Source organism: Xenopus tropicalis, chromosome 6 (genome assembly GCF_000004195.4).
Source record: "Xenopus tropicalis strain Nigerian chromosome 6, UCB_Xtro_10.0, whole genome shotgun sequence".
In the NCBI taxonomy this organism is placed as follows: domain Eukaryota; kingdom Metazoa; phylum Chordata; class Amphibia; order Anura; family Pipidae; genus Xenopus; species Xenopus tropicalis.
Window position 1 is genome coordinate 152,390,783 of NC_030682.2, and position 22,892 is coordinate 152,413,674.

The 22,892-nt window shown below is 54.7% G+C and overlaps 1 protein-coding gene across 4 annotated transcripts in view; it reads right to left on the reverse strand.

Annotated features, from left to right (window-relative positions):
- The window catches only part of mroh1 (maestro heat-like repeat family member 1), a 74,743-nt gene that overhangs the window by 16,411 nt on the left and 35,440 nt on the right, over positions 1-22,892 (reverse strand). For all 4 annotated transcript variants that reach the window (XM_031904563.1, XM_031904566.1, XM_031904562.1 and 1 more), the window contains 12 exons: positions 22,443-22,565; positions 19,458-19,537; positions 17,622-17,739; positions 16,846-16,941; positions 16,312-16,416; positions 15,109-15,244; positions 14,865-14,977; positions 14,241-14,393; positions 12,070-12,224; positions 10,290-10,455; positions 5,223-5,419; positions 993-1,130 (listed from right to left, as the gene is read on the reverse strand). In XM_031904563.1, coding sequence (XP_031760423.1) covers positions 993-1,130; positions 5,223-5,419; positions 10,290-10,455; positions 12,070-12,224; positions 14,241-14,393; positions 14,865-14,977; positions 15,109-15,244; positions 16,312-16,416; positions 16,846-16,941; positions 17,622-17,739; positions 19,458-19,537; positions 22,443-22,565 — 1,580 coding nt within the window. The remainder of the gene's footprint in view (positions 1-992; positions 1,131-5,222; positions 5,420-10,289; positions 10,456-12,069; positions 12,225-14,240; positions 14,394-14,864; positions 14,978-15,108; positions 15,245-16,311; positions 16,417-16,845; positions 16,942-17,621; positions 17,740-19,457; positions 19,538-22,442; positions 22,566-22,892) is intronic.

Consider the following 22,892-nt stretch of genomic DNA (forward strand, 5'->3'; position numbering starts at 1 on the left):
AGGGGTAAGAGGGGTTATACAGACAGGGCTTCTCTATGGGAAGGTTCTACTCTCTCTGGGTTGGGGAATGCCCTGCCGGGGGGTATTGGGTAGGGGGTTCCTCATGGTGAGGGGGTTGGGGAATGCCCTGCCGGGGTGTTGGGTAGGGGGTTCCTCATGGTGAGGGGGTTGGGGAATGCCCTGCCGGGGGGTGTTGGGTAGGGGGTTCCTCATGGTGAGGGGGTTGGGGAATGCCCTGCCGGGGGGTGTTGGGTAGGGGGTTCCTCATGGTGAGGGGGTTGGGGAATGCCCTGCCGGGGGGGTATTGGGTAGGGGGTTCCTCATGGTGAGGGGGTTGGGGAATGCCCTGCCGGGGGGGTATTGGGTAGGGGGTTCCTCATGGTGAGGGGGTTGGGGAATGCCCTGCCGGGGGGTATTGGGTAGGGGGTTCCTCATGGTGAGGGGGTTGGGGAATGCCCTGCCGGGGGGTGTTGGGTAGGGGGTTCCTCATGGTGAGGGAGTTGGGGAATGCCCTGCCGGGGGGTGTTGGGTAGGGGGTTCCTCATGGTGAGGGAGTTGGGGAATGCCCTGCCGGGGGTGTTGGGTAGGGGGTATAGCTGCCCATACACTGTAAGAGTCTCCCATTGGACAAGGTCCCCAAACAAGTGGATCTTTCCACCTAAGGAGGAGATACCAGTGATCCAATCGTTTGGCCCTCCCTCGGCTTTACATTGATGGGTACAGGGGTGTTGGGCCGAGGGCGGCACCAATGAGCAGGGGCAGGGGCATAAGTGTAGGGGGAGGGGAGGCTGGGGGGGGTAAAGAGATGGTGGGAGGGGCATAAGTGTAGAGAGAGAGGAGGCGGGGATTGGGGGAAAGTGACAGTAGAGACAGAGGATGGATGGGTATGGGGTTAGGGACTTGGGGGGCAGAGAGACTGAACTGGCTGGGAAAACCCTAAAAACACATAAATAATAGTCAAGACCCCCCCCCGGCCCATTTACCCCTCCCACCTGCTCAGGGAGGAAACCCCTAAATGGTGAGTCTCCTCTTTCCTCATGTTCTCCCAACCTCCTTCTGCCTCCAAACTGCACGTCACCTCCTCGCTGCCCCCCCGGCTCAGCATGAACTTCAGCGCCTCCACCGCAGAGCTGCCCAGCGAACATACAGGGGGGCAAATACACGGCAAAGAGTAGAATTAGTGGGGCATAACTGGCAGCTCCTTCAGCCAATCAGATAAGACCCCCCCCCCCTTTATTCTTGTCATGGAATGACCCAGCGACCTCCCCTGCTCTGGTCTAAAAAATTACTCAGTCCTTCTGCAGATACAGAGCTACTTGCCCTTATACCCTGCACCTAGGGTGGCACATACCCCGGCACCTAGGGTGGCACATACCCTGGCACCTAGGGTGGCACATACCCCGTCACCAAGGGTGGCACATACCCCGGCACCTAGGGTGATACATAGGGTGGCACATACCCCGGCACCTAGGGTGGCACCTACCCCGGCACCTAGGGTGGCACATACCCTGGCACCTAGGGTGGCACATACCCCGGCACCTAGGGAGGCACATACCCCAGCACCTAGGGTGGCACATACCCCGGCACCTAGGGAGGCACCTAGGGAGGCACATACCCCGACACCTAGGGAGGCACATACCCCAGCACCTAGGGTGGCACATACCCCGGCACCTAGGGAGGCACCTAGGGAGGCACATACCCCGACACCTAGGGAGGCACATACCCCAGCACCTAGGGTGGCACATACCCCGGCACATAGTGCGACACATACCCAAATACACGGCAAAGAGTAGAATTAGTGGGGCATAACTGGCACCTAGGGTGGCACCTACCCCGGCACCTAGGGTGGCACCTACCCCGGCACCTAGGGAGGCGCCTACCCCGGCACCTAGGTAGGCACATACCCCGGCACCTAGGGAGGCACATACCCCGGCACCTAGGGAGGCACATACCCCGGCACCTAGTGTGGCACATACACCGGCACCTAGGGAGGCACATACACCGGCACCTAGGGAGGCACATACACCGGCACCTAGGGAGGCACATACACCGGCACCTAGGGAGGCACATACACCGGCACCTAGGGAGGCACATACCCCGGCACCTAGGGAGGCACATACCCCGGCACCTAGTGTGGCACATACACCGGCACCTAGGGAGGCACATACACCGGCACCTAGGGAGGCACAAACACCGGCACCTAGGGAGGCACATACCCTGGCACCTAGTGCGGCACATACCCCGGCACCTAGTGCGGCACATACACCGGCACCTAGGGAGGCACATACCCCGGCACCTAGGGAGGCACATACACCGGCACCTAGGGAGGCACTTACCCCGGCACATAGTGCGGCACATACCCCGGCACCTAGGGTGGCACATACCCCAGCACATAGTGTCTGGTTAATCACAGGTACCCCTTAATGATCTGGCATTAATGGTCTGACAACCCGCAGGGGCCCCTCAGACAGTGAGTAATGGTTTAGTTACCCGCAGGGGCCCCTCAGACAGTGAGTAATGGTTTAGTTACCCGCAGGGGCCCCTTAGACAGTGAGTAATGGTTTAGTTACCCGCAGGGGCCCCTCAGACAGTGAGTAATGGTTTAGTTACCCGCAGGGGCCCCTCAGACAGTGAGTAATGGTTTAGGTACCAGCAGGGGCCCCTCAGACAGTGAGTAATGGTTTAGTTACCCGCAGGGGCCCCTCAGACAGTGAGTAATGGTTTAGTTACCCGCAGGGGCCCCTCAGACTGGGAGTAATGGTTTAGTTACCCGCAGGGGCCCCTCAGGCAGTGAGTAATGGTTTAGTTACCCTCAGACTGGGAGTAATGGTTTAGTTACCCGCAGGGGCCCCTCAGACTGGGAGTAATGGTTTAGTTACCCTCAGACAGTGAGTAATGGTTTAGTTACCCTCAGACAGTGAGTAATGGTTTAGTTACCCGCAGGGGCCCCTCAGACAGTGAGTAATGGTTTAGTTACCCTCAGACAGTGAGTAATGGTTTAGTTACCCGCAGGGGCCCCTCAGACTGGGAGTAATGGGTTAGTTACCCGCAGGGGCCTCTCAGACTGGGAGTAATGGTTTAGTTACCCGCAGGGGCCCCTCAGACTGGGAGTAATGGTTTAGTTACCTGCAGGGGCCCCTCAAAATGGGAGTAATGGTTTAGTTACCCGCAGGGGCCCCTCAGACAGTGAGTAATGGTTTAGTTACCCTCAGACAGTGAGTAATGGTTTAGTTACCCGCAGGGGCCCCTCAGACAGTGAGTAATGGTTTAGTTACCCGCAGGGGCCCCTCAGACAGTGAGTAATGGTTTAGTTACCCGCAGGGGCCCCTCAGACAGTGAGTAATGGTTTAGTTACCCGCAGGGGCCCCTCAGACAGTGAGTAATGGTTTAGTTACCTGCAGGGGCCCCTCAGACAGTGAGTAATGGTTTAGTTACCCTCAGACAGTGAGTAATGGTTTAGTTACCCTCAGACAATGAGTAATGGTTTAGTTACCCGCAGGGGTCCCTCAGACAGTGAGTAATGGTTTAGTTACCCTCAGACAGTGAGTAATGGTTTAGTTACCCCCAGGGGCCCCTCAGACAGTGAGTAATGGTTTAGTTACCCGCAGGGGCCCCTCAGACTGGGAGTAATGGTTTAGTTACCCTCAGACAGTGAGTAATGGTTTAGTTACCCGCAGGGGCCCCTCAGACAGTGAGTAATGGTTTAGTTACCCTCAGACAATGAGTAATGATTTAGTTACCCGCAGGGGCCCCTCAGACAGTGAGTAATGGTTTAGTTACCCTCAGACAGTGAGTAATGGTTTAGTTACCCTCAGACAATGAGTAATGATTTAGTTACCCGCAGGGGCCCCTCAGACAGTGAGTAATGGTTTAGTTACCCTCAGACAATGAGTAATGATTTAGTTACCCGCAGGGGCCCCTCAGACAGTGAGTAATGGTTTAGTTACCCTCAGACAATGAGTAATGGTTTAGTTACCCGCAGGGGTCCCTCAGACAGTGAGTAATGGTTTAGTTACCCTCAGACAGTGAGTAATGGTTTAGTTACCCGCAGGGGCCCCTCAGACTGGGAGTAATGGTTTAGTTACCCTCAGACAGTGAGTAATGGTTTAGTTACCCGCAGGGGTCCCTCAGACAGTGAGTAATGGTTTAGTTACCCTCAGACAGTGAGTAATGGTTTAGTTACCCGCAGGGGTCCCTCAGACAGTGAGTAATGGTTTAGTTACCCTCAGACAGTGAGTAATGGTTTAGTTACCCGCAGGGGCCCCTCAGACAGTGAGTAATGGTTTAGTTACCCGCAGGGGCCCCTCAGACAGTGAGTAATGGTTTAGTTACCCTCAGACAGTGAGTAATGGTTTAGTTACCCTCAGACAATGAGTAATGGTTTAGTTACCCGCAGGGGTCCCTCAGACAGTGAGTAATGGTTTAGTTACCCTCAGACAGTGAGTAATGGTTTAGTTACCCGCAGGGGCCCCTCAGACAGTGAGTAATGGTTTAGTTACCCGCAGGGGCCCCTCAGACAGTGAGTAATGGTTTAGTTACCCGCAGGGGCCCCTCAGACAGTGAGTAATGGTTTAGTTACCCTCAGACAGTGAGTAATGGTTTAGTTACCCTCAGACAATGAGTAATGGTTTAGTTACCCGCAGGGGTCCCTCAGACAGTGAGTAATGGTTTAGTTACCCTCAGACAGTGAGTAATGGTTTAGTTACCCGCAGGGGCCCCTCAGACAGTGAGTAATGGTTTAGTTACCCTCAGACAATGAGTAATGATTTAGTTACCCGCAGGGGCCCCTCAGACAGTGAGTAATGGTTTAGTTACCCTCAGACAGTGAGTAATGGTTTAGTTACCCTCAGACAATGAGTAATGATTTAGTTACCCGCAGGGGCCCCTCAGACAGTGAGTAATGGTTTAGTTACCCTCAGACAGTGAGTAATGGTTTAGTTACCCGCAGGGGCCCCTCAGACAGTGAGTAATGGTTTAGTTACCCGCAGGGGCCCCTCAGACAGTGAGTAATGGTTTAGTTACCCGCAGGGGCCCCTCAGACAGTGAGTAATGGTTTAGTTACCCGCAGGGGCCCCTCAGACAGTGAGTAATGGCTTAGTTACCCGCAGGGGCCCCTCAGACAGTGAGTAATGGCTTAGTTACCCGCAGGGGCCCCTCAGACAGTGAGTAATGGCTTAGTTACCCGCAGGGGCCCCTCAGACAGTGAGTAATGGCTTAGTTACCCGCAGGGGTCCAGGTCCCTGGATGGGGGGCTGCTGGAGTTTTTCCGATCCTTGGAAGGCCCCAGGTTCTTTGGCAGTTGCACCCCAATCATGACGCTGATGCGGAGGAGGAGGGTCACAAAGAGCTGGGGGTACAGCTCCTGTACCGCGGGGGCGGAGTCTGGCGCAGAGAGGATCTCACATACAGCACACGAGGCCTGTGGGAAAGGATGGTCATGTGTCAGCTATTGTCCAATGGGGGGCTGGGAATAAAGGGTAAGGGCAGAAGGGAAAGGTCGATGGAACCTCAACAAGGAATTATGGGATTTGGGGTCAGTCCCTCCCACTGCTCGGGTTTCACAACTCCCACTGCTCACGAATGTTACTTGGGGAATTAACCCTATGGCTGCTGGGTAAGGGCAGGGGCATTAACCCTATGGCTGCTGGGTAAGGGCAGGGGCATTAACCCTATGGCTGCTGGGTAAGGGCAGGGGCATTAACCCTATGGCTGCTTTACCCAGAGCTGGGATGGCCGTAGGTTGTACCAAGTGGCTCCAGGCAGGCGGGGTTAACTGAGGGGTGGGCCATACACAGAGCTCCGCCCCTCCACACCAAGGCAGCAGCTTTCTGTTCCAGATACTGACTGAGAATCCAGTCTCTCCATGGCCTGGAGATCAAAAAATTGGACCAATCAGGTTTGGCAGATCTGTCAGTGTATGGGCAGCGGCCCAGGAATTGTATGGGCACAGAAGGTGGTGCAGCCGGGAGTAGGGCAGCCCCAGGCTGCACGTGGGGCATTTAGGGGGTGCAGCAGGGCGCAAAGGGAAACTAAACTCACGTTGGCGCTGCCACACCCGCAATCTCTCCCCAACACCCCCAATAATATCTAGGAAGCCAGAGGGCAGATGAAAGCAGGCGAGTGGGGGAGGGAAACACCTGGTTGGGGGGTGCATGGAGCCAGGGATTAACTGGAACAGGGAATAAAAGAAGCCAGAGCCACGTTCCAGACTCCCCCAGTCCCCCCCCTCCCTCCGGGGCAGGAAATGAAGATCTGGTGCAGCTGCTGCGTCTGGAATGAGGCTCCTGTTCTGGACAAGCGGCCGCGGCTCCCGCTCAATCGGCGGCTCAGGGGAGACGCAAACGCTTGGTGGGGGGTGTGAATGGCTGCCTCTGATTGGATAAAGGCCATTAGCCCTTATAACAGGGCCCGACCCCCAACACTGATACCCAGGAACCCCTCTGCCAACAGTAGCCACCTTGCCTAGTCTCCCTGCACCCCCAGGGCATAAAGCCCCCCTGTAGCACCCTGACCCACTTCTGCCAGCCCCCTCAGCACCTAGAACTCCCTACCCTCACAGCATTTCCCTCCAATCCCCCTGCAGTGGGAGGGGCAGATTCCATGTCCCATAATTCCCTCCTGTCTATGTCACCCTGCAGTGGGAGGGACAAACTCCATGTCCCATAATTCCCTCCTGTCTATGTCACCCTGCAGTGGGAGGGACAAACTCCATGTCCCATAATTCCCTCCTGTCTATGTCACCCTGCAGTGGGAGGGACAAACTCCATGTCCCATAATTCCCTCCTGTCTATGTCACCCTGCAGTGGTAGGGGCAGACCCCAGAGTGGTGATTTATCAATACTCAGGGAGCAAGGGAACTCGGGGACACAATACAGGACCCCTGAGTGACAGAGCACTTGCACTTACAGGGAGCGGCAGGAGGGACCCAGATGCACTTACAGGGAGCGGCAGGAGGGACCCAGATGTACTTACAGGGAGCGGCAGGAGGGACCCAGATGTACTTACAGGGAGCGGCAGGAGGGACCCAGATGTACTTACAGGGAGCGGCAGGAGGGACCCAGATGTACTTACAGGGAGCGGCAGGAGGGACCCAGATGTACTTACAGGGAGCGGCAGGAGGGACCCAGATGTACTTACAGGGAGCGGCAGGAGGGACCCAGATGTACTTACAGGGAGCGGCAGGAGGGACCCAGATGTACTTACAGGGAGCGGCAGGAGGGACCAGATGTACTTACAGGGAGCGGCAGGAGGGACCCAGATGTACTTACAGGGAGCGGCAGGAGGGACCCAGATGTACTTACAGGGAGCGGCAGGAGGGACCCAGATGTACTTACCAGGGAGCGGCAGGAGGGACCCAGATGTACTTACAGCGAGCGGCAGGAGGGACCCAGATGTACTTACAGGGAGCGGCAGGAGGGACCCAGATGCACTTACAGGGAGCGGCAGGAGGGACCAGATGTACTTACAGGGAGCGGCAGGAGGGACCCAGATGTACTTACAGGGAGCGGCAGGAGGGACCCAGATGTACTTACAGGGAGCGGCAGGAGGGACCCAGATGTACTTACAGCGAGCGGCAGGAGGGACCCAGATGTACTTACAGGGAGCGGCAGGAGGGACCCAGATGTACTTACAGCGAGCGGCAGGAGGGACCCAGATGTACTTACAGGGAGCGGCAGGAGGGACCCAGATGTACTTACAGCGAGCGGCAGGAGGGACCCAGATGTACTTACAGGGAGCGGCAGGAGGGACCCAGATGTACTTACAGGGAGCGGCAGGAGGGACCCAGATGTACTTACAGGGAGCGGCAGGAGGGACCCAGATGCACTTACAGGGAGCGGCAGGAGGGACCCAGATGTACTTACAGGGAGCGGCAGGAGGGACCCAGATGTACTTACAGGGAGCGGCAGGAGGGACCCAGATGTACTTACAGCGAGCGGCAGGAGGGACCCAGATGTACTTACAGGGAGCGGCAGGAGGGACCCAGATGTACTTACAGCGAGCGGCAGGAGGGACCCAGATGTACTTACAGGGAGCGGCAGGAGGGACCCAGATGTACTTACAGGGAGCGGCAGGAGGACTCAGATGTATTACAGGAGCGGCAGGAGGGACCCAGATCTACTTACAGGGAGCGGCAGGAGGGACCCAGATGCACTTACAGGGAGCGGCAGGAGGGACCCAGATGCACTTACAGGGAGCGGCAGGAGGGACCCAGATGCACTTACAGGGAGCGGCAGGAGGGACCCAGATGCACTTACAGGGAGCGGCAGGAGGGACCCAGATGCACTTACAGGGAGCGGCAGGAGGGACCCAGATGTACTTACAGGGAGCGGCAGGAGGGACCCAGATGCACTTACAGGGAGCGGCAGGAGGGACCCAGATGCACTTACAGGGAGCGGCAGGAGGGACCCAGATGTACTTACAGGGAGCGGCAGGAGGGACTCAGATGTACTTACAGGGAGCGGCAGGAGGGACCCAGATGTACTTACAGGGAGCGGCACGAGGGACCCAGATGTACTTACGGGAGCGGCAGGAGACCCAGATGTACTTACAGCGAGCGGCAGGAGGGACCCAGATGTACTTACAGCGAGCGGCAGGAGGGACCCAGATGTACTTACAGCGAGCGGCAGGAGGGACCCAGATGTACTTACAGGGAGCGGCAGGAGGGACCCAGATGTACTTACAGGGAGCGGCAGGAGGGACCCAGATGTACTTACAGGGAGCGGCAGGAGGGACCCAGATGTACTTTACAGGGAGCGGCAGGAGGGACCCAAGATGTACTTACAGCGAGCGGCAGGAGGGACCCAGATGTACTTACAGGGAGCGGGGCAGGAGGACCCCCAGATGTACTTACAGGAAGCGGCAGGAGGGACCCAGATGTACTTACAGGAGCGGCAGGAGGGACCCAGATGTACTTACAGGAGCGGCAGAGGGACCCAGATGTACTTACAGGGAGCGGCAGGAGGGACCAATGTACTTCAGGGAGCGGCAGGGGACCCAGTGTACTTACAGCGAGCGGCAGGAGGGACCCAGATGTACTTACAGGGAGCGGCAGGAGGGACCCAGATGTACTTACAGGGAGCGGCAGGAGGGACCCAGATGTACTTACAGGGAGCGGCAGGAGGGACCCAGATGTACTTACAGGAAGCGGCAGGAGGGACCCAGATGTACTTACAGGGAGCGGCAGGAGGGACCCAGATGTACTTACAGGAAGCGGCAGGAGGGACCCAGATGTACTTACAGGAGCGGCAGGAGGGACCCAGATGTACTTACAGGGAGCGGCAGGAGGGACCCAGATGTACTTACAGGAGCGGCAGGAGGGACCCAGATGTACTTACAGGGAGCGGCAGGAGGGACCCAGATGTACTTACAGGGAGCGGCAGGAGGGACCCAGATGTACTTACAGGGAGCGGCAGGAGGGACCCAGATGTACTTACAGCGAGCGGCAGGAGGGACCCAGATGTACTTACAGGGAGCGGCAGGAGGGACCCAGATGTACTTACAGGGAGCGGCAGGAGGGACCCAGATGTACTTACAGCGAGCGGCAGAGGGACCCAGATGTATTACAGCGAGCGGCAGGAGGGACCCAGATGTACTTACAGCGAGCGGCAGGAGGGACCCAGATGTACTTACAGCGAGCGGCAGGAGGGACCCAGATGTACTTACAGGGAGCGGCAGGAGGGACCCAGATGTACTTACAGGGAGCGGCAGGAGGGACCCAGATGTACTTACAGCGAGCGGCAGGAGGGACCCAGATGTACTTACAGCGAGCGGCAGGAGGGACCCAGATGTACTTACAGGGAGCGGCAGGAGGGACCCAGATGTACTTACAGCGAGCGGCAGGAGGGACCCAGATGTACTTACAGCGAGCGGCAGGAGGGACCCAGATGTACTTACAGCGAGCGGCAGGAGGGACCCAGATGTACTTACAGGGAGCGGCAGGAGGGACCCAGATGTACTTACAGCGAGCGGCAGGAGGGACCCAGATGTACTTACAGCGAGCGGCAGGAGGGACCAGATGTACTTACAGCGAGCGGCAGGAGGGACCCAGATGTACTTACAGGGAGCGGCAGGAGGGACTCAGATGTACTTACAGGGAGCGGCAGGAGGGACCCAGATGTACTTACAGGGAGCGGCAGGAGGGACCCAGATGTACTTACAGGGAGCGGCAGGAGGGACCCAGATGTACTTACAGCGAGCGGCAGGAGGGACCCAGATGTACTTACAGGGAGCGGCAGGAGGGACCCAGATGTACTTACAGGGAGCGGCAGGAGGGACCCAGATGTACTTACAGCGAGCGGCAGGAGGGTGGCGACGCGGCCGGACACAGAGCTCAGCAGGGAGGATTTGCTCTCCTTGTAGGGGACATCAACACCCATTTTGCCCATGAGCAGTTCCAGTACCTGGGAGGTAAGGGGGGGGTCCGACGAGAGCGCCCCCCACAGCACACACGTCTCACTGAAAGACACAGGGGGAAATTATTAGAGACTGGGGGCTTGCACCAACACTCACTGATACACACTCACACTCAGGGACACACTCACTGATACACACTCACACTCACTGATACACACTCACACTCAGGGACACACTCACTGATACACACACTCACTGATACACACTCACACTCAGGGATACACTCACTGATACACACTCAGAGACACACTCACTAATACACACTCACACTCACTGATACACACTCACACTCAGGGACACACTCACTGATACACACTCACACTCACTGATACACACTCACACTCAGGGACACACTCACTGATACACACTCACACTCACTGATACACACTCACACTCAGGGACACACTCACTGATACACACTCACACTCACTGATACACACTCACACTCAGGGACACACTCACTGATACACACACTCACTGATACACACTCACACTCAGGGATACACTCACTGATACACACTCAGAGACACACTCACTAATACACACTCACACTCACTGATACACACTCACACTCAGGGACACACTCACTGATACACACTCACACTCACTGATACACACTCAGGGATACACTCACTGATACACACTCAGAGACACACTCACTAATACACACTCACACTCACTGATACACACTCACACTCAGGGACACACTCACTGATACACACTCACACTCACTGATACACACTCACACTCAGGGATACACTCACTGATACACACTCAGAGACACACTCACTAATACACACTCACACTCACTGATACACACTCACACTCAGGGACACACTCACTGATACACACACTCACTGATACACACTCACACTCAGGGACACACTCACTGATACACACTCACACTCACTGATACACACTCACACTCAGAGACACACTCACTGATACACACTCACACTCACTGATACACACTCACACTCAGGGACACACTCACTGATACACACTCACACTCACTGATACACACTCACACTCAGAGACACACTCACTGATACACACTCACACTCACTGATACACACTCACACTCAGGGACACACTCACTGATACACACTCACACTCACTGATACACACACACTCAGGGACACACTCACTGATACACATTCAGGGACACACTCACTGATACACACTCACACTCACTGATACACACTCACACTCAGGGACACACTCACTGATACACACTCACACTCACTGATACACACTCACACTCAGGGACACACTCACTGATACACACTCACACTCACTGATACACACTCACACTCAGGGACACACTCACTGATACACACTCACACTCACTGATACACACTCACACTCAGGGACACACTCACTGATACACACTCACACTCACTGATACACACTCACACTCAGGGACACACTCACTGATACACACTCACACTCACTGATACACACTCACACTCAGGGACACACTCACTGATACACACTCACACTCACTGATACACACTCACACTCAGGGACACACTCACTGATACACATTCAGGGACACACTCACTGATACACACTCAATCACACTCAGGGACACACTCACACTCATGGACACAGACACTACACAAAAGCTAAGAGTCCCCGCCCCGGGGCAGTTACCTGGCGTAGGGGAGGGGGCAGGACAAGAGGCTGCTCAGTACGGCCTCCAGGTGTTGCGAGGCCAGGATATAGACAGTCTGTAGCGCAGCTTTCCTGACATGCGCCTCCTGCGTCTCCTGCAGCTGCTCCTCTACCCGCGCCATGATGTCCGGCACCTGTGGGGCAAAGCTTTGGGTCAGGCAGCAGCAACTCATGTGATTGGCCACTCCTGCCCTAACTCCTCCTACTGACACTATCTGCAACCCCTCCCCACTGTCATTACCAACTACACCTACTACTATAGGTATCTGTGTAACCCCCTCCTACTGGGAGTATTACATAATCCCTCCTACTGGGAGTATTATAGATATGTATGTAACCCCCTCCTACTGGGAGTATTATAGATATGTATGGAACCCCCTCCTACTGGGAGTATTATAGATATGTATGGAACCCCCTCCTACTGGGAGTATTATAGATATGTATGGAACCCCCTCCTACTGGGAGTATTATAGATATGTATGGAACCCCCTCCTACTGGGAGTATTATAGATATGTATGGAACCCCCTCCTACTGGGAGTATTATAGATATGTATGTAACCCCTCCTACTGGGAGTATTATAGATATGTATGTAACCCCCTCCTACTGGGAGTATTATAGATATGTATGTAACCCCTCCTACTGGGAGTATTATAGATATGTATGGAACCCCCTCCTACTGGGAGTATTATAGATATGTATGGAACCCCTCCTACTGGGAGTATTATAGATATGTATGGAACCCCCTCCTACTGGGAGTATTATAGATATGTATGTAACCCCTCCTATTGGGAGTATTATAGATATGTATGTAACCCCTCCTATTGGGAGTATTATAGATATGTATGTAACCCCCTCCTACTGGGAGTATTATAGATATGTATGTAGCCCCTCCTACTGGGAGTATTGTAGATATGTATGTAACCCCTCTACTGGAGTATTAATATGATGTGAACCCCTCCTACTGGGAGTATTATAGATATGTATGTAACCCCCTCCTACTGGGAGTATTATAGATATGTATGTAACCCCTCCTACTGGGGTATTAGATGTATGACCCCTCCTACTGGAGTATTTAGATGTATGAACCCCTCCTACTGGGAGTATTATAGATATGTATGGAACCCCCTCCTACTGGGAGTATTATAGATATGTATGTAACCCCTCCTATTGGGAGTATTATAGATATGTATGTAGCCCCTCCTACTGGGAGTATTGTAGATATGTATGTAACCCCTCCTACTGGGAGTATTATAGATATGTATGTAACCCCTCCTACTGGAAGTATTATAGATATGTATGTAACCCCCTCCTACTGGGAGTATTATAGATATGTATGTAACCCCCTCCTACTGGGAGTATTATAGATATGTATGTAACCCCCTCCTACTGGGAGTATTATAGATATGTATGTAACCCCCTCCTACTGGGATTATTATAGATATGTATGGAACCCGTCCTACTGGGAGTATTATAGATATGTATGGAACCCCTCCTACTGGGAGTATTATAGATATGTATGTAACCCCCTCCTACTGGGAGTATTATAGATATGTATGTAACCCCCTCCTACTGGGAGTATTATAGATATGTATGTAACCCCCTCCTACTGGGAGTATTATAGATATGTATGGAACCCCCTCCTACTGGGAGTATTATAGATATGTATGGAACCCCCTCCTACTGGGAGTATTATAGATATGTATGTAACCCCCTCCTACTGGGAGTATTATAGATATGTATGGAACCCCTCCTACTGGGAGTATTATAGATATGTATGTAACCCCCTCCTACTGGGAGTATTATAGATATGTATGGAACCCCTCCTACTGGGATTATTATAGATATGTATGTAACCCCTCCTACTGGGAGTATTATAGATATGTATGTAACCCCCTCCTACTGGGAGTATTATAGATATGTATGGAACCCCTCCTACTGGGATTATTATAGATATGTATGTAACCCCTCCTACTGGGAGTATTATAGATATGTATGGAACCCCTCCTACTGGGAGTATTATAGATATGTATGTAACCCCCTCCTACTGGGAGTATTATAGATATGTATGGAACCCCTCCTACTGGGATTATTATAGATATGTATGGAACCCCCTCCTACTCCCTCCTACCCCACGACTGGAATTCCTACCTTAGCGAGTAAGATAGAACCCCGATCTTTCAGCAGGGAATTCACCATGACGGAGGCTGCTCGGGAGCAGTTAATATCAGGGTCAGATAATCCCTCAAAAGTGATGAAGAGGAGGCTGATGAGCTGCTCAGGGGGGAGGCGCTTCCCAATTATCTGAAAAAGATCAAACAGGAGGTGAGGTGCCGGGTGGGGGAACGGCCCATAGAGGGGGCAGGATAAGCAATGCCCTATGCCAGCGGTTCCACCCCCCACAGGGACTCATACAGGGGATGCACAGGGTGTCCGATCTATCTTTATGGAGTCAAGGTGACCCAGCAGAAACTGCAAGGCCTACATGCCTAGGCAGACTTACCCATCATGCCCATCAGACTTACCCATCATGCACTACTGGGGAGCTCTACTTGCCCCTTCTTTGGGCATTTCTTGAAATGCAACTCCCAGCCCTACAGGGAGTTCCCAAACCAAACGGCAGCTCTTCTCCTAAGGCAACAATGACTGCACAATGTGGGGGGCACTAAAGGCAAAAGGAGGGCTTTTCCACAAGAAGCTGCAGGGAGTCCAAGGCCCAGTAAAATGGAAATTGTAAGTCAGGATGAAGGAAGGGGGGGGGGGGGGGAGACTCACCATGGCCACATTGAAGCACGTGTGGTACAAGACGCTTGGGTCCGGCTTCTGGAGACCCTGCTTGAAGCTGAGAAGTTTCTCCACTAACTCATCTTTGTGATCTGGGGCAAATCCTGCAGGGACAGGGGGCACAGAGGCAATAAGGGAGGGCAGCAAGGGCACAACAGGGGCATAAAGGAGGGAAAAGACCTGGCCACCAAGGGACAGGGGGTAGCGGGGCAGCCCGCGTGGGGCGCAGTCTCACCTTCATATCTCAGCTGGATATACAACAGGTAGTAGATACAGTCCACAGTGCGCCGGCGGACAGAGGCCACAGAGTCGGAGCAGCGAGGCGATATCTTCCCAATCAAAAGTCCCAAGTTGTAAAATGGCACCATGGCCTGGTGGGGGGAGAGGAAGGAGAGTAACTCCCTGCACCCAGCGGGGGGATGGGATGAGTAAAATGGCACCATGGCCTGGTGGGGGGAGAGGAAGGAGTGTAACTCCCTGCACCCAGCGGGGGATGGGATGAGTAAAATGGCCCCATGGCCTGGTGGGGGGAGAGGAAGGAGAGTAACTCCCTGCACCCAGCGGGGGGATGGGAAGAGTAAAATGGCACCATGGCCTGGTGGGGGGAGAGGAAGGAGAGTAACTCCCTGCACCCAGCGGGGGGATGGGATGAGTAAAATGGCACCATGGCCTGGTGGGGGGAGAGGAAGGAGAGTAACTCCCTGCACCCAGCGGGGGGATGGGATGAGTAAAATGGCACCATGGCCTGGTGGGGGGAGAGGAAGGAGAGTAACTCCCTGCACCCAGCAGGGGGATGGGATGAGTAAAATGGCACCATGGCCTGGTGGGGGGAGAGGAAGGAGAGTAACTCCCTGCACCCAGCGGGGGGATGGGATGAGTAAAATGGCACCATGGCCTGGTGGGGGGAGAGGAAGGAGAGTAACTCCCTGCACCCAGCGGGGGGGTGAGTAAAATGGCACCATGGCCTGGTGGGGGGAGAGGAAGGAGAGTAACTCCCTGCACCCAGCAGGGGGATGGGATGAGTAAAATGGCACTATGGCCTGGTGGGGGGAGAGGAAGGAGAGTAACTCCCTGCACCCAGCAGGGGGGTGAGTAAAATGGCACCATGGCCTGGTGGGGGGAGAGGAAGGAGAGTAACTCCCTGCACCCAGCAGGGGGATGGGATGAGTAAAATGGCACTATGGCCTGGTGGGGGGAGAGGAAGGAGAGTAACTCCCTGCACCCAGCGGGGGGATGGGATGAGTAAAATGGCACCATGGCCTGCCGGGGGGAGAGGAAGGAGAGTACACAAGGTAACGGTATCTATGGCTCTGGCCCACACGCTGGGCACTAGGGGCGCCAATAATACGGGAACTATTTCCACTTTACCAGTAGAGCCCCAAAGTGGCACTTAGGGCCCTGGGCACCACCAACTGCCCCCCCACGTACAGCCACTCACATTAACGTTCAGCTTGTGTAGGTAACACTCCAGCAGGGCGGCGCTCACTTCCATGGCCCGGTCCCTCTCATGCTCCTTGTTTGATTTAATCCAGGGCCCCAGCACCTGTCAGATACACATCATCTTGTGAGTAGAGCAGTACTACAGGGAGTAAGTGGCACATCGTGGGAGTAGAGCAGTACTACAGGGAGTAAGTGGCACATCATGTGAATAAAGCAGTACTACAGGGAGTAAACGGCACATCGTGGGAGTAGAGCAGTACTACAGGGAGTAAGTGGCACATCATGTGAATAGAGCAGTACTACAGGGAGTAAACGGCACATCGTGGGAGTAGAGCAGTACTACAGGGAGTAAGTGGCACATCATGTGAATAGAGCAGTACTACAGGGAGTAAGTGGCACATTGTGTGAGTAGAGCAGTACTACAGGGAGTAATCGGCACATTGTGTGAGTAGAGCAGTACTACAGGGAGTAAGTGGCACATTGTGTGAGTAGAGCAGTACTACAGGGAGTAAGTGGCACATCAGCTACAGACCTGAAACATCTCCTGCAGCCCATGCGGTGTCAGGTTCCACAATAACAGGCTCCTCAGTAAGTCCTTCAGTGCCTCCACCGTGTCTTGGTAGAGGGTCTGCATAGAAAAAAGCACAGAGGGACTAGAACTAGTTTCCCCAGCAGGGGCAACACAGGATAACAAGGCGGGAGAGTAAGGATAACAAGGAGGGAGAGTAAGGATAACAAGGAGGGAGAGTAAGGATAACAAGGAGGGAGAGTAAGGATAACAAGGAGGGAGAGTAAGGATAACAAGGCGGGAGAGTAAGGATAACAAGGCGGGAGAGTAAGGATAACAAGGCGGGAGAGTAAGGATAACAAGGCGGGAGAGTAAGGAAAACAAGGCGGGAGAGTAAGGATAACAAGGAGGGAGAGTAAGGATAACAAGGAGGGAGAGTAAGGATAACAAGGCGGGAGAGTAAGGATAACAAGGAGGGAGAGTAAGGATAACAAGGCGGGAGAGTAAGGATAACAAGGCGGGAGAGTAAGGATAACAAGGCGGGAGAGTAAGGATAACAAGGCGGGAGAGTAAGGATAACAAGGCGGGAGAGTAAGGATAACAAGGAGGGAGAGTAAGGATAACAAGGCGGGAGAGTAAGGATAACAAGGAGGAAGAGTAAGGATAACAAGGCGGGAGAGTAAGGATAACAAGGCGGGAGAGTAAGGATAACAAGGAGGGAGAGTCAGGAGAGAGAAGCAGAAGGAAGTGCAACAGACACACAGAATGTCAGGCCAGAGAGAAGTTACTACAGATAGTACCTGTATGTGCAGCTCTCCTGGGGCCCCGGAGCCCACTGGTGAGAGAGAGAAGACGCTGGAAAGGCAGGTTGTAAGCAACTCTGATTTGTTGGCATCACTTAATGGGGGTTCCAATTTACTATTCTAGAATTAAGGAACAAAACTGACCCCCAACTCTTTCCCTCCCTCTGGGAGTAACTGACCCCCAACTCCTTCCCTCCCTCCCTCTGGGTGTAACTGACCCCCAACTCCTTCCCTCCCTCCCTCTGGGTGTAACTGACCCCCAACTCCTTCCCTCCCTCTGGGTGTAACTGACCCCCAACTCCTTCCCTCCCTCCCTCTGGGTGTAACTGACCCCCAACTCCTTCCCTCCCTCTGGGCGTAACTGACCCCCAACTCCTTCACTCCCTCTGGGCATAACTGACCCCCAACTCCTTCCCTCCCTCTGGGCATAACTGCCCCCCCCAACTCCTTCCCTCCCTCTGGGTGTAACTGACCCCCAACTCCTTCCCTCCCTCTGGGCGTAACTGACCCCCAACTCCTTCCCTCCCTCTGGGCGTAACTGACCTCCAACTCCTTCCCTCCCTCTGGGTGTAACTGACCCCCAACTCCTTCCCTCCCTCTGGGTGTAACTGACCCCCAACTCCTTCCCTCCCTCTGGGCGTAACTGACCTCCAACTCCTTCCCTCCCTCTGGGTGTAACTGACCCCCAACTCTTTCCCTCCCTCTGGGTGTAACTGACCCCCAACTCCTTCCCTCCCTCCCTCTGGGTGTAACTGACCCCCAACTCCTTCCCTCCCTCCCTCTGGGTGTAACTGACCCCCAACTCCTTCCCTCCCTCTGGGCGTAACTGACCCCCAACTCCTTCCCTCCCTCTGGGCATAACTGCCCCCCCAACTCCTTCCCTCCCTCTGAGCGTAACTGACCCCCAACTCCTTCTCTCCCTCTGGGCGTAACTGCCCCCCCAACTCCTTCCCTCCCTCTGGGTGTAACTGCCCCCCCAACTCCTTCCCTCCCTCTGGGTGTAACTGACCCCCAACTCCTTCCCTCCCTCTGGGCATAACTGCCCCCCCAACTCCTTCCCTCCCTCTGAGCGTAACTGACCCCCAACTCCTTCTCTCCCTCTGGGCGTAACTGCCCCCCCAACTCCTTCCCTCCCTCTGGGTGTAACTGACCCCCAACTCCTTCCCTCCCTCTGGCATAACTGACCCCCAACTCCTTCCCTCCCTCTGGGTGTAACTGACCCCCAACTCCTTCCCTCCCTCTGGGCGTAACTGACCCCCAACTCCTTCCCTCCCTCTGGGCGTAACTGACCCCCAACTCCTTCCCTCCCTCTGGCATAACTGACCCCCAACTCCTTCCCTCCCTCTGGGTGTAACTGACCCCCAACTCCTTCCCTCCCTCTGGGCGTAACTGACCCCCAACTCCTTCCCTCCCTCTGGGTGTACCTGACCCCCAACTCCTTCCCTCCCTCTGGGTGTAACTGACCCCCAACTTGTGTAGCAAATCATTTCAATCAATCAGATCCCAGGGGCCCCTGTTCCACACCATGTGAGCTGCTAATCAGACTGTAGGGGGCAGCACACACAGGGCCTCATTTATAAGCACTGGGCAAATTTGCACCGGGCAGTAACCCATAGCAACCAAGCAGTCATTAGGTTTATTCAGCCAGCTGCAGGCTGAACATTCATCTGATTGGTTCCCATGGGTTACTGCCCAGCCTTTATACATGACCCTTACAGTGTTAAATCCATTACTATTGGCTACAATACACTGAGAAGGGGCCGGCGCTGTCACAGTGACAGTTATGTGACGTGGCCCAAACCTTCCAGCAGGGGGCGCAGCAGGGGAGGATACACCAGGTAAGTGCAGGCAGTCAGAGCGCGTTGGCGCAGAGCGGATTTCAGGCAGTCTGGGGGCTCCGACTTTATAAATTCCTGTCGGGAATCAGAGACAGAGAAATAACAGTGATGAACCCACAAGCCCTACAGGGGGCCCCTTTATGAAGGACAGGTCATGTCAGACCAATTTAATTGCTTTTTATGATGAGGTAAGTAAGAAGCTGGACAGTGGGGATGCAGTAGATATAATCTATTTGGATTTTGCCAAAGCATTTGATACCGTTCCCCACAAACGACTGCTTTCTAAGCTAAGGTCTATTGGTCTTAGTGAAGTCGTTTGCACATGGATAGAAAACTGGCTACAGGATCGGGTACAGAGGGTGGTTGTTAATGGCACATTCTCTACTTGGAGTAAGGTTCTCAGTGGGGTCCCTCAGGGTTCTGTACTGGGTCCACTTTTGTTTAATTTGTTCATAAATGACTTAGGGGAGGGTATTATGAGTAATGTATCAGTGTTTGCAGATGACAAACCAGTCAATTCTATCCAGGATGTGACATCCCTGCAGCAGGATCTTGGCCAACTGGCAATCTGGGCAGCTAAGTGGCAGATGAGATTTAATGTGGATAAATGTAAGGTCATGCACCTGGGATGTAAAAATATGCAAGCCCCGTATACCCTTAATGGGACTGCACTAGGCAAATCCATAATGGAGAAGGAGCTTGGAGTCCTTGTAGATAATAAACTTGGCTGTAGCAAGCAATGCCAGGCAGCAGCTGCAAGGGCAAACAGGGTATTGAGCTGTATTAAAAGGGGTATAGATTCACGGGAGGAGGGGGTTATTCTTCCCCTTTACAGAGCACTGGTAAGGCCCCATCTAGAATATGCTGTTCAGTTTTGGTCTCCAGTGCTCAAACGGGACATTATTGAGCTAGAGAGGGTCCAGAGAAGGGCAACTAAGCTGGTAAAGGGTATGGGAAGTCTCAGTTATGAAGAAAGACTGGCCCAGTTGGGTCTGTTTACACTGGAGAAGAGGCGCTTAAGAGGTGACATGATAACTATGTATAAATATATAAAGGGATCATATAATAACCTCTCTAATGTTTTATTTACCAGTAGGTCCTTCCAACGGACACGAGGGCACCCACTCCGTTTAGAAGAAGGGAGGTTCCATTTAAATATTCGGAAAGGATTTTTTACAGTGAGAGCTGTGAGGTTGTGGGGTCCCCCCTCCCCGAATCAGTCGTACTGGCTGATACATTATATAGCTTTAAGAAGGGGCTGGATGGATTCTTAGCAAGTGAGGGAATACACGGTTATGGGAGATAGCTCTTAGTACAAGTTGATACAGGGACTGGTCCGATTGCCATCTTGGAGTCAGGAAGGAATTTTTTCCCCTCTGAGGCAAATTAGAGAGGCTTCAGATGGGGTTTTTTGCCTTCCTCTGGATCAACTTGTAGTTAGGCAGGTTAGGTATAGGCATTATGGTTGAACTTGATGGACGTATGTCTTTTTTCAACCCAACTTACTATGTTACTATGTTACTATGTTTACCAGCCCCCCCTATTCCAGATACGGCTGGGACCGAAGGACATTTGGCAGGAAGAACTGTATCCTCAGCACCCAGGAACTCCACCGCCACTCACCTCCCCTGCACCCTCACCGACACTCACCTCCCTAGCACCCACCCCTCACCCTCACTGACCTCCCAGCACCCACCCCTCACCCTCACTCACCTCCCTGCACCCAGCCCTCACCGACACTCACCTCCCCAGCACCCACCCCTCACCGACACTCACCTCCCCAGCACCCACCCCTCACCGACACTCACCTCCCAGCACCCACCCCTCACCGACACTCACCTCCCCAGCACCCACCCCTCACCGACACTCACCTCCCCAGCACCCACTCCTCACCGACACTCGCCTCCCCAGCACCCACCCCTCACTGACACTCACCTCCCAGCACCCACCCCTCACCAACACTCAGCCCTCACTCGCCTCCCCAGCACCCACCACTCACCTCCCTAGCACCCACCACTCACCTCCCCAGCACCCACCTCTCACCGGCACTCACCTCCCCAGCATCCACCCGCCACTGACACTCACCTCCCCAGCACCCACCCCTCACCGACACTTGCCTCCCCAGCACCCACCCGTCACCGACACTCGCCACCCCAGCACTCACCCCTCACCGACACTCGCCTCCCCAGCACCCACCCCTCACCGACACTCGCCTCCCCAGCACCCACCCCTCACCGACACTCGCCTCCCCAGCACCCACCCCTCACCGACACTCAACTCCCAGCACCCACCCCTCACCGACACTCAGCCCTCACTCGCCTCCCCAGCACCCACCACTCACCTCCCTAGCACCCACCACTCACCTCCCCAGCACCCACCCCTCACCGGCACTCACCTCCCCAGCATCCACCCACCACTGACACTCACCTCCCCAGCACCCACCCCTCACCGACACTCACCTCCCCAACACCCACCCGACACTCACCTCCCCAGCATCCACCCATCACTGACGCTCGCCTCCCTAGCACCCAGCCCTCCCCATTACCCAGCCGTCACTCACCTCCCAGCACCCAGCCCTCCCCATCACTCAGCCCTCACTCACCTCCCCAGCACCCAGCCCTCCCCAGCACCCAGCCCTCACTCACCACCCCAGCACCCAGCCCTCCCCATCACTCAGCCCTCACTCACCTCCCCAGCACCCAGCCCTCCCCATCACTCACCTCCCCAGCACCCAGCCCTCCCCGTCACTCAGCCCTCACTCACCTCCCAGCACCCAGCCCTCACTCACCTCCCAGCACCCAGCCCTCACTCACCACCCCAACACCCAGCCCTCACTCACCTCCCAGCACCCATCCCTCCCCAGCACCCAGCCCTCACTCACCTCCCAGCACCCAGCCCTCACTCACCTCCCAGCACCCAGCCCTCCCCAGCACCCAGCCCTCACTCACCACCCCAGCACCCAGCCCTCCCCATCACTCACCAGGAGATGAGAGAGGAGCTCGGCTTTGCGGGAGAAGTGGAAGAAGCCGGCCTGGGTGCTGCTGCAGATGGCCAGGCCAATCATGGAGATGGTTCTGATGAGGCAGAGCTTGAGGGTCAGATCCTGGGGCAGCAGCAGGAGAGAAACAGGGGTAGGGGGTGGAGAGAGAAGGGTTAAATTTACCTCTTAGATACAGAAAGCACAGGGCACTGGGAAAGGACAAAGAGCAAATCCAGGGGGGGCCTTGTATTCACTTATTCACACCACTGAGATTGGATTTGTTGTACTATTAGTGAATGAGCTGTGTGTGAGTGTGCAAGTGAGTGTGCAAGACTCAGGCAGGAGAGAGTGAGCGAGTGTGCAAGGCTCAGGCAGGAGAGAGTGAGCTGTGAGAGAGTGAGTGTGCAAGGCTCAGGCAGGAGATTGTAAGTTCTTTGTAGATTGTAAGCT